At 53.7% G+C, this 11511-nt stretch overlaps 1 protein-coding gene across 1 annotated transcript; it reads left to right on the top strand.

The window, feature by feature from the left end:
• The first annotated feature begins 861 nt into the window (after positions 1-861).
• Dlx4 (distal-less homeobox 4) lies at positions 862-5383 on the top strand. The gene is made up of 3 exons (XM_021214033.1): positions 862-1147; positions 4542-4732; positions 5046-5383. The coding sequence occupies exons 1-3, from the start codon at positions 862-864 to the stop codon at positions 5295-5297; spliced, it is 729 nt and encodes a 242-aa protein (XP_021069692.1). The 3' UTR covers positions 5298-5383.
• The last annotated feature ends 6128 nt before the right edge of the window (positions 5384-11511 follow it).

The following is an 11511-nucleotide window of genomic DNA, read 5'->3' as shown; positions in this document are numbered from 1 at the left end:
AGGGCCTGCAGGAGCTGTGGTGTCGCAACTAAACCGGGGCCCCTGCCGGAAGCGGAAGCTTGCATTGGGGGTGGTGAGGCACAGTGGCGGCGGTCTTGGCGTGCCAGGCTCTGGGCGCCCGGCGGGGGCGTGAGCGCCACGCGCGTGCGGGGCAGGCTGGGCGCCAGGCGGCACCCTCCAGGCCCCAGCGTCTGTTTACCAACAAGCTGCCATCGCTCTGCAGCTACGCATTCCGACGCGCTGAATAAGCGGCCGGCGCTGGCGAGCTGCTTTCCACTCCCTCAAAGAGCCCTGGCAGCGTGGGGCCATGCAGACCCGCGCGACGCGCAGAGCGCGAACACAGGTTCTGAGTCCCCGAGGCGTCTCTAGTTACCGCGCAGCTCTTCTCGTCCCTTAGCCATCCCAGGCCCAATTTCCTAGCACCTTTAACATCGTTACGGAGACTTCCTGACTCTACCGATTCCCCAAGAACTCGGAGTAGACGCAGGGATGTCGGGTCCCGAGCTCGCACCCCTCCGGTTTCCCGGTTCACGCTAACGCGGGGAGTGGGGGGGGGCGGGCCCAGCTCTGAGCCTCCCTGAGGTCACCGTGGAATAGCCAATCCGGGGTGTCTAAGTGGGCGGGGGACCCCTGGGGTCCCGGGAACCGAACCCAGAGGAAAAGATGGGGGAAGGGTAAAACCACGGGGCACCCCCCAAACTCCTTTCCCGGGTGTGAGCTCTCTGCCGGAAGAGGCTCAGAGAGACATTTTCCCGGGGAGCTGAAGTGTGAGAGTGGCTTGCTGGAGCTGGAGACTTTGAAAGGAGCTGGCAGAGAGAGTAGACAGCATGGCCTAGCCCCTGTGGCCCAGCACCGGCCGCAATGACCTCTTTACCCTGTCCCCTTCCTGACCGCGGTGCCTCCAACGTTGTCTTCCCGGACCTCGCCCCCGCCCCGTCGGTAGTGGCTGCTTACCCGCTCGGACTATGCCCGGGAACCGCAGCTTCCCCCGATTTGTCCTACTCCCAATCCTATGGCCACCTCCGGTCCTATTCCTACCCTGGGCCAGCAACCCCAGGAGATTCCTACCTGCCCAGCCAGCAACAATTGGTGGCGCCGTCTCAGCCCTTTCACCAGCCGGTTGAATACCCGCAGGAACTCGAAGCAGGTAAGTGTGACCGCGGCGGCTCTGCTCACCTCTGGGGTCTGGGTTGTCTTTGCATAAATTTCGCTTTCTTCTGCTTGCCCGCAGCTAGAGGGATTCAAATGTTTCTCTCTCGGATACCCTGGAATCTGCTGTAGGGGGAGGGCGAAGGATGGGGGAGGAGCGGAGGCAAATTGATCTAGGTCTCCTTTTTAAATCCGACCTGGTTTCGATTTGCAGTGTTGTAAAGCAAGGAGGGAGGGCTCCCTACCCCACCCCCTGGAGCAGTGGAGTGTGTGTGTACCTGTGTAACGGAAAATTGCCATGATCCAGATGGAGGGGTGGAGACCTAACCCCCTTCCCTGTGATTCTCCTCATCCTTCACTCCGTTCCGATATCATCCCTTTTGAGTTCTGGTCTCAGAAACCAGTATATATATATATATATATATATATATATATATATATATATATATAAACACTACTAAATGGAAATCAATTCCCAGTTGGAGGTAGGTAGACAACTAGGCGGGGTTCCTTCTCCTTTCCTGGGCCCCACCCCTCTTTTCCTGGAGGTGCCTATACCCTGCAGGATCTGGGGTATAAGACCTCACCAACTGTTGCTCAAAGAGTAGAAGTACAGGCTGGTCTCCAGATCTTTCCTTGGCCTCCTCTGCCTTGTGCCTAAGCCATCCTTACCATCTCCACCCTTAACTTTGTGATACATTAGACCCAGCTCCGGTGGCCTGCAGCAAATCTGAACTCCAGGGAAAATGCTCACTGGAAGGCTTCGGTGAAGACAGGGGAGCAGCTGGCCTTCCTAGCCCCGACCTATACACAGCCCAACTGGCAGACCCTAGCTGGCAGTATGAGGATGATATCCATAGGCCCACTGACTCCTCGAACATCAGAATGGTCCGGTTGTTCTTGGCATAGTCCTCAAAGATGTGACTTCACATAATCAGCCCCAAACCAAGATATTTCTCTCCTTTCCCTGATCATCCTGGCATAAATTCATGACACATACACACACACACACACCCAACCAAAACCACATTAGAATAGGGGCTCAAATTCCTTCTTCTGTGGTTGGAGAAACTGAGACAGAAAGAAAGAATGCATATAGATCCAGGACACAACTTCTTTTCCAGGCTCCTGGACCAGGGCAAGTTCACTTTCCTCAACGAACGTAGCCAGGAAAGGGGACCGTAGGATACTTCTCAGGACCCCAGAAAGTTCACCGCTTTCTGGGGCAGAGTGGGGGTGGGGCTGCTGGGTTGCTGGGTCTCGGAGGAGGGACAGTCCGGGTGGCAGAGTTTTGTATACAAATCTACAAAGGAACCGCTTGGACTCTTCTTTTTAGATATGCTAATATATACTGGGGAAGTAGAGGCAAGGGAATCCTGAGTTTGAGGACAAGTCGGGCAGCCTGCTATCCACATGAGGACCTCTGTGCACATAAGGACAGTGTGCATTTTGGGACTGGAGAGGAAGAACCTGTCCTTATTGGGAGACCTATCTGGCAATAAGGTGAACTTGTCTGCCATATGCCTTCCCTAGCTTCGTCCAAGAACAATGGACTGAAGAATTCTTTCTATTACGTACTTTACCCGGATACAACGAAAAAAATAAAATAAAACAAAACAGAGACGCCATGTTCGCAAACAAATACTTTTTAAAAAATATACCGTAGCATTTCACTATTGAAATTGTGCTGGCCGCCGCCCATTCTTGAATGAATGATTGGAGTATGAGAGAGGGCTTGGGGGTGTCCTACGCCCATACTTCGGGTGCACCTCTGTCCCAGGGAGGCATTTGGCTCAGAAAGAGCCTCGGCAACACTCCGTTGGGACTGCGGGTGTGGCTGCCGCGCCTCCACGGAGGCCCTGGGGACCCGTTATCGCGACCGGGGTAGATCCAGTTGTGACTTGCCAAAACTAGTGTAGAAAAGGCAGCTGTTCCGGAAGGCACCTGGAAGGTGATCTGCTCTGCGACTTCAGCAGTCCAGGCTGTCTTCCTTCGCGCTCTGTTCGCCATTACTGCGCGGTCCAGGCAGCCACGGGTGGTCGCTTGGCTGCCGGCCCCCGGGGGGCGAGCAGTAGAGGCCGGAGTAAGAGAGACATGACAGGCGTGGGCGGGAGCGGAAAGCCCATGGTTTTTCTGGGAATTGGCTGAGGTTGGAATCCAAGGGACAGGATTTGAGGACCACAGCCCCCAAGGCCACCGGTGAGGGATGTGGGGGAGGTGAAGGCAGTGGTGACTGTGGGCCCCCCCGCAGGCAGAGACCCTAACATGTGTTGTGTGAACCCAGCTAAGAATGGATGGGAGCAGAAGGACAGAAACTGCTACTGCTGCCAGGATACAGACAGGGAGGGACATCTCAGCCGCTCTATTCTGGGGTCCTCATAGTAGACCCACATGGAATGAGGCAGTTGACACCCCAACATTTTGTCATCCCGGGCAGGCATTTTGCCTCTTTGTCTTCCCATTTCTCATCCCCTTGAGCAGTCTCAGTATCCCATAAAGTGGTCCAGGATGGGGCCCCGGTTTCAGGAATGGAAACCCAAGGCTTCAATCTTGACACCAACCTGAAGCTGTTTCCCGGAGATCCAGGCCTATAGTGGGAGTTGGGGGGAGGGGGCTGTGGGGGACACCAGACCTTTTGCCACAGCCTGCAGCCCGGCGATGACAATATAACAACCTGTATTGCTGGCGGGGACCCGAATCACTTTCCCTACCATGAGGCAACCGCTCTGGGGCCCACAGGAAATTAATCTTGTTTTCTAGATCCCTGAAAAGCCTCTCCTGTGCTATCCAGCCCGCAGGGAAGAAAAGGGTGGTCCTTTTTACTGCAGGGTACACTAGGTCTCACGTTTCCCTGCCTTGATATTAGCGTTTAAGGCTGACTTTCACAGACCCCTATCGGAAGCAGGAGATGGCCACACCAACCATACCCCTGAGCTTTGAGTATTACCTTTAGGTTTCTTGAGTTTGGTGCATTGCTCTGGTCATTTCCAGACCTTAGTTCAGCTCTCCACGAAGTCTTTTGCCCTGTCCTATTCTAAGCAGGCCCACCAACAGACCTACCAGCACCCTGCCCCCTCCCTCGCTGCAGGAGCCTGGGCACCCTTACTTGGGCCTTGGTGATTTGTGTTCTTAGGTCCTATAGTGGTGGCTTCAACAGAACAAGAACTCAAGAACTGAAGCTTGTACCGACTGTTGCTGGTGTTGAAATGGCAGAGATAGACAAGGCTCGCTCAACTGCGCACACACGGGGAGACTCAGGTTGATGGTGAAGGCTGCGTTGTTTTTTGCTGATTGCCCAGGGTGTGGGGTGCAATGAGCTTATTTTTAAAAATGCCCAACTTGCCTGGTGGTCCCTTTGCATGCGTACAGCTCAGTGTTCTTCTGCCTCCCAGAATCAGAGAAGCTGGCACTGTCCCTGGAGCCATCCCAGCAGCAGTCCCTGACCAGGAAGCTGCGCAAGCCCCGAACCATCTACTCCAGCCTGCAGCTGCAGCACCTGAACCAGCGTTTCCAGCACACCCAGTACCTGGCCCTGCCCGAGAGAGCTCAGCTGGCAGCGCAGCTCGGACTCACCCAAACCCAGGTAGGGCCAGTCCTGTCCCTGCCCAGGGCAAAGCTTCCCAGTCCCTGCTCTCTGAGAACCCACAAAGGAGTCCCATGATTTTGCTGACACAGCTCTCGGATAAGAAGTGCCCATAGCATGAGCTGGGGGTACATGTTAGAGGAGAATGAGGCTCAAGAAGAGGAGTGCGCCCAGACAGGAAGCTGAGACTGGGGGATTCCAGAACTGAAGGACTGAAGCAGATGTTCCCAGGACTCAGTCTCTGTGGCCAGGTCTCTTTCCCTTCCCACACCTTTCATAGACACTCCTAATCTGACCTCTTTTTCTCTCAAAGGTAAAGATCTGGTTTCAGAACAAACGCTCCAAATACAAGAAGCTCCTGAGACAGGGCTCTGGGGAGCCGGAAGAGGACTTCTCTGGGAGACTCCCCTCTCTGCCTCCCCACTCTCCAACCTTTCCATTCATCTGGGGTCTACCCAAGGCAGGCACCCTGCCTGCCAGTGGCTATGACAACAGCCACTTTGGTGCCTGGTATCAGCATCGCTCCCGCTCCCCAGATGTGCTGGGGCTGCCTCAGATGATGTGAGTCTGAAGAGAGGCTGTTCAGCCCTCCCCGTCAAGCCCAGGACCCGGAGCACCTGCTCTCCTTCTGGGAGGGGAGGAAACCAGCTCCAGATGGATTTTCTCAGAAGACAAGACGCTGAAGGAGAAAAAGGAAAAGAATGGTGTGGAAGCCTGGCTCTCCAAACCAGAGAGTTAGATCAGGGGCTTTGGCTGGCCACAGTCTTGCCACTCCCTCTCCCTTCAAATGAATGCAGCCCCAAAGCACAGCCTGAGAATCCAAACCAGGAAGAAAACAAATATTATTCCTGGCCTGCACCTTGGGGGCCTAGACAGCCCTTCCACGAACAAAACCAGAAGTGGACACAGGGTCTCCATTGTTGGCCACCAGAGAGTCTCCCGACTTTCATTTACTAATTATTGGTGGTGACCCAGTGGTAGAGTGAGTGTTTAACATGTAAAAAGACCTCAGCACCAAAACAGAAAAGTGGAGTGGTGGCCTGTGGGCAGCTTGTGCTCTCAGCTTTAAACAGCTCCCTAGCGCCATATCTACCCACTTTGAGTTGATAGTCCTGGGCTTAATCATCCATATAATTCAACAGGTATGTATTATAAGAGCCTAGGCCCACGACTCTCCATCCTTAACACCTAACAAGTTCACCTGCATTGTTCACCATATTGTTGGAAGCCCAGAAGGAGAAATGAGAAAAACAGATTCCCTGCATCAGTGCAGGCATGGCTGCAAAGATGGGGTAGCCTTGGCAAAGATGGGGGGGGTAGCCTTGGCGTCTCAGCTCCTCGCTGTTGCCTCGATCCAAGAAACTGCTCTGATTCACTGTTACTCTGCCCAGCATTCCCAGGGACTCTCTTCTCTCAAATCACAAGCTTCAGAGATTAAAATGTATATATGTATTAAAAAAAAGAAGCAGAGTCCTGAGCGTTAGCTAGCCATGTTTGTCTCCTGTGTTCATCCTGGTTGGAGCTAGCTGCTCTGCTCATCTTTTCTTCCTCATCTGATATATATCCTCCCTTTAACCAGAAGTCATAGACACCACTTTTTAAATTAATGATCGATTTATTTCATTTTATATGCATTGATGTTTTGCCTGCATGGAAGACTGTGTGAGGATATTGGGACCCCCCCCCCCTGAAACTGGAGTCACAGACAGTTGTGAGCTGCCATGTGGGTGCTGGGAATTGAACCTGGATCTTCTGGGAGAGCAGGCAGTGTTCTTAACCACTGAGCCATCTCTCCAGCCCAACACTAGATTCTTGTTATACCTCTGCTGCCAGCTAGCTCTAGGGTTCTAGCTCAGGAACATCCTAACAGCCCGTGGCTTCATCTGAAATGGGAAGATGCTCCTACATCCTACACAGCATGGCTCAGTCAGAATGGTCTTTCCCAGGAGACCCCTCCAGGGGCCAGGTGTAGAGGGAGCCAGGGCACTTCACAGCCATGGTATTCTACCAGGCTGTCCTTGGAAGAGGACTGAGCTAGGTCAGTACTTCTGGAAGAAGTGACCTGCTGGAGGTGGAATGGCTTTAGCCTACAGAAAGGGGTTGGAGGGAGGGAGAGGAGAATACTAGAAGGAACTGGAATTCTCCATCTAATAGGCATCTGTAGATCTCCTGCTGGGTAGCTCCTAGCAACATGGCCTGGACAGGTGCTTTAGACTAACATGTGGCCGAACGGAGACCTGGAGGCAGTGTGACAAGAAGCAGAGGAAAAGCAGGACAGAGGCCATTTGGGCACTGTCCAGAGGCTCGAAGTCCAGTGTGGGCTGGGTGAGGAGGCTGGTCAGCTCCCACAGCATCAGGATTCATCCTGGACCACAGCTCCCACCACACATACAGCAGGGGGGGGGAGGGGGAAGGACAGGGTCAGCCATTCAGGGTTCAGGGAATTCAGCCCAGAGTGGCCCCAGGGGCTGGGGAGGGGCCTTCAGTTCCAGGCAAAAGGCTTCAAAGGCTAGCTTGCTCTCACTGCCTGAACCTGTTCCCAATCACATTAAACTGAGGGCACCAGTCTTTGGCTGGAAAGCCCAGTAGGGCACTTCCAGCCAACCCTGAGCCAGAAAGAAGCTTAGTTTGGGGTCATAGGGAGGACAGAAGGTACTACATTCAGTGGAAGGATCTCACCTAGGGATGTCTATACACATTCTTTCTTTGTCCCACTACTGGGTCAGTGGTCACACACCCAGTTCCCCAGAGACTCACAGAAGATTGCCTGCCCCGTGGGCAGCAAATGGCAGGTCATAGGGCAGTGTGGAGTGAGCCTGCCCGCTGTGGAGACCCTCCATCCTTGTTCTCCCTTTCAACCCCCCTCCCCCCACCACCAACGTCGGACCCTGGCTCCACTGCTCTAGGGGTGGCTGGCCCCAGATGTCTTCTCTAGGTCTTCTTGGAGGCCAAGGGCCCTGGGGTGCTGTTCCCTGCCATGCAGGCTACACACTCCTCTTTCCACAGAGCAAGATAAGATCTACCGCCCCATCTCGGAAAGCCTCCAAAGGCAGATTAATTGGACAGCCCAACACGAGTCGCGTCGTTAAAACAACAGCCTGGGTTGTAAAGTTAAGTAGCAGAAGCCTTAATTGCTCTTCCAGCCAGGGACCAGCTGAGCCTGCGGCACCCCTTCCCTTACCCCCATGTGCCCTACCCAGGGGAAATGACACTCTTTTCCACTTGGGAACTGGTCCAGTTGCCTCGGACTTTTAGGTGCTTGATGGACCAGGAGGAATCCCAACAAGAAAGGTGCCTCATCTCCATCTTTCTAGACACCATGGTTACTGAAGGGGAAACTCCACTGGCAACACTATGTCAGCAAAGCAAAGGGAAGAGGGGGGGTAGACTTTGGTCTCCAAAGTGTCCCAGCAGTGGATACTTGCTTACTTTATGTTAGCCCTGGCTGCCCTGGAAAGCACTCTGCAGACTGGGCTGCCCTGGAACTCAGATCTGCCTGTCTTTGCCTCCCAAGCACTGGGATTAAAGGGCTGTATTATTGTGGCTGCAGCCCCTGCCCCCAGGCTTGCCAGGTTTCTTAACCTCTCTGTGTTTTATTTCTTCTCCCTTAAGACAGGAACGATAATAGGATTTGCTTCACCGTACAGTTGTGATGATGAATTGATAAAATGCCTGTAACAGCCTTGACATAGTGCCTGGGACACAGTAAGCGCTTTATGAATGACATTCACATCTGCTGCTGGGGCAGTTGAAGGGGACAGCTTGCTTCCAGTGTGAGTTCCTGTAGCATCCATCTATTCACCTCTCACCTAAGCGATATCCCCAGGATAAGGAGGAGGGATGGAGCTGGAGATATATCCCAGCACATCCCTGGACAAGAGCAGGACTCAGGCAAGGTCCCCTGCTCAAAGTGGACAGCGGCTTTGCCCTTCTAACATCATCTGAGGCTACAGAATAGGGGAAGAGTGTCCAGGGCATACTCTGTCATGTCCATGGTCTCAGCCACAGGAAAGCGGCCTCCTTCTGGGTAGCTCACCCCCCCCATCACTCCTCTGTACTATTTTAAGGTATGCCCCCCATTTTCTCCCCCAGACCAAATGAGATTCAATTAATTCAATTAAAGCAATTTGGAAGCAGCTCCTGAAGGCTTTGGATGTGAGATAATTACCAGTAATTTGCTTCTGTGAAGAGGAAAAGGTTACGCGGGGTCTAGCGTGGGGAAGGAGGCAGCCCCCTCCTCACCAAATGCACCCAGATCTAGGATTCCACACAGCAATCTTAGCAAATCTTAGCTGCCCTCCCATTGGCCAAATTGCTTGCAGGTGGGAAGAAGGAGACTGTGACCGGTGGGAGGGGGGTGGGAAGACCCTGGAGTGACAGGCTGCCCCTCCCCCTCCCTGAATCTACTGTGCCTGTGTGAGATGGAGGGGTGGGGGTGGGGGGCGGGGAGCCACTCCTCCAGGACACTCCAGCTCTAGCAGCTGATTACTCAGACCGGGCCTCACTAGAGCTCGGATGCCCGGGCTTGCCTCTGGGATCGGATCCAGAGGCGATGGAATGTTATCCAGGTAGCTGAGGCCTGTGTAGACGGAGCTTTGGAGATCAAGGACTTTCCTAGAATTTATAGAGGATATGGGTCAATGGGGCAGGATCTGCTGGAGGTGGACAGTGACTGCCTGTTCCCAAGTCTCTTGAGATGCCCTCTAGGGCCCCCGCCCCCAGTCTCTCCCCACCACACTCCAGCGCGGTCTGGTTCTGCTAGGAGTCTAATCAGGGCCCCTTTCACTGATCTGGTGGCAATCTGCTGTCTGGCCCCAGGGTCACTGAAGCTTCTGCCGTGTCCCTGTCCCCACCCCAGCTTACCTCAGATAGCCCTTTCCTTGCCAGACCTCAGGTAGTCTAGAAGCTGAGGAGGGCAGGGCTGGGAGGGAAGAGGGAAGAAGCTTGGGGGCCCCATTCCTTGGGACCCCCTGTTTCGGGTCATCATGATTTAACAATTAAAATGTGGAAGAGAGGCACTGGTTGGGGGCGCATGCCTGCTTGTCATCCTGGCTGAGGCAGAGCTGGGTTTGAGGCCAACCTGGTCTATGCAGTGAGTTTTAGAACAGAGCAGCAAAGGCTACAGCCTCTGGATCCTGTCTTGAAAACCAAAACCAAAAACATAAGGTAAAACAGCAGAGAGAGAGAGAGAGAGAGAGAGAGAGAGAGAGAGAGAGAGAGAGAGAGAGAGACTCATTCAGAAGTCCATCGCTATCTTCCGCCTTTTCTTCTCCCAGAGGGGTCTCTCAGCTTTTTCTCTCCCCACTGCACCCCACCTTCCCCCAGCTGTAGGCCTGTTGGAGGTGGGGCCCGGGAAGAATTCCCTCAGTGTGTCCTCCATGGCTGCTGCCTCTTCCCAGTGGACAAGCTCCCAGAGGGAAGCCAGTGTCACCCGATGCCTCCTGTCACCCCATGCCTCTTCTTCTCACGCCCCAGCCAGCCAGATCCACAAAGGAAAGAACACAAGAGACCCTGTTATCCCAGAGGGCATGCTGATAGGCAGGACCAAGGATCCTGGCATGGGAGTAACACAAGTGTTAGAAGGAAGAGACAAGAGGCTCAATAGTGTAAGGGTATCCTTAGCTACATCACAAGTTCAAAGCCAGCCTGGGCTACACAGGACTCTGTCAAGGAAGGAAAGGAGGAGGGGGACTAGAAAAGAGGCTGGGTGTGGTCATCCATGCTTTTAATTCCAGCATTCTGGAATCCCAGGCCAGCCAGGGCTGCATAGGGAGATCCCGTCACAAAAATAAATTAAATAATAAGTAAATAAAAACTTAAAAAGAAGTCTGCAGTTTCTCTCTCTGTGTCTCTTTCTCTCTCTGTGCATGTGTGAAGGAACATAGTAGGCCTTTTTTATTTCTCCCCTCTGGCTTCTCTCTTACCCCATCCCTTTTCTTGGCAAATGTTTTCTCCCCTATCTCCCTAGGTGCTGCTGAGTGGGGTGTGGAAGCTGGGTGGCCTCTCAGAAATCCGATGAATTGATGATTTCATTTTCTTTGCTTGCTTCTTTCCCCTGAGCTCTGGCTAGGCCTCCCATCCCCAGCTCCTCCCTGCACCCTGTGACTACCAGCTGTGCCCCTAGCATCCAATGCTGCCTGAGGCTTAGGCTAGCCAAGGATGGGGGTGGGCGAGCTTCTTCTGGACTTCTCCATGGATCCTTCTGCTCCCCTGATCCTTCTACCACTGACTCCCAGCCTGGGGTGGGGGTAGGGGGCGTCCCAGGCTGGCAAAGAAGGCTATGGGCTTAGAGCCCTGTGTTTGGTAGTGATGGCTGGTTGAGCTGAGCAAGTTATATAGTCTCTGAGACTCACATGATTTCCTCTTGGCTAGGGACTGGCGCTCTGGCTACCACTTCCCCTCAAGGCTAAAGTTTTCTGAGGCAGAAGACCTCAGAGTCTCCCATGAGCCTGACAGCTCTCTCCAGGAACACAACTCTGCTTCCATGAATCAGACTGGATGCAGTCTACAGCTTTGGGTAACCCCGGAGTTGGTTGGCACGGAGCCACTGAGCCAGGTTTGGCCAGCCCAGAAAGGGTAAAGGAGTTTACCCCACAAAGGACCACAGGCTTTCTGATGGTCACCTCACGGGTGCTGATCCTCAGCTTCTCTGACTCCTGGATGGAGAGATTAGGTCACATGCAGGGGACAATGCCCCTTGGTTGATCCCACGTAGGACATGTTCCCATCTGGACTGGCTCCCTCTCAAGAGCTCAGCTGAGACCTTAGGAAGACAATTG

Source organism: Mus pahari, chromosome 14, assembly GCF_900095145.1.
Source record: "Mus pahari chromosome 14, PAHARI_EIJ_v1.1, whole genome shotgun sequence".
Lineage (NCBI taxonomy): Eukaryota > Metazoa > Chordata > Mammalia > Rodentia > Muridae > Mus > Mus pahari.
Note: the sequence above shows the minus strand (reverse complement) of the source record. Positions and strands in the feature narration are given on the sequence as shown.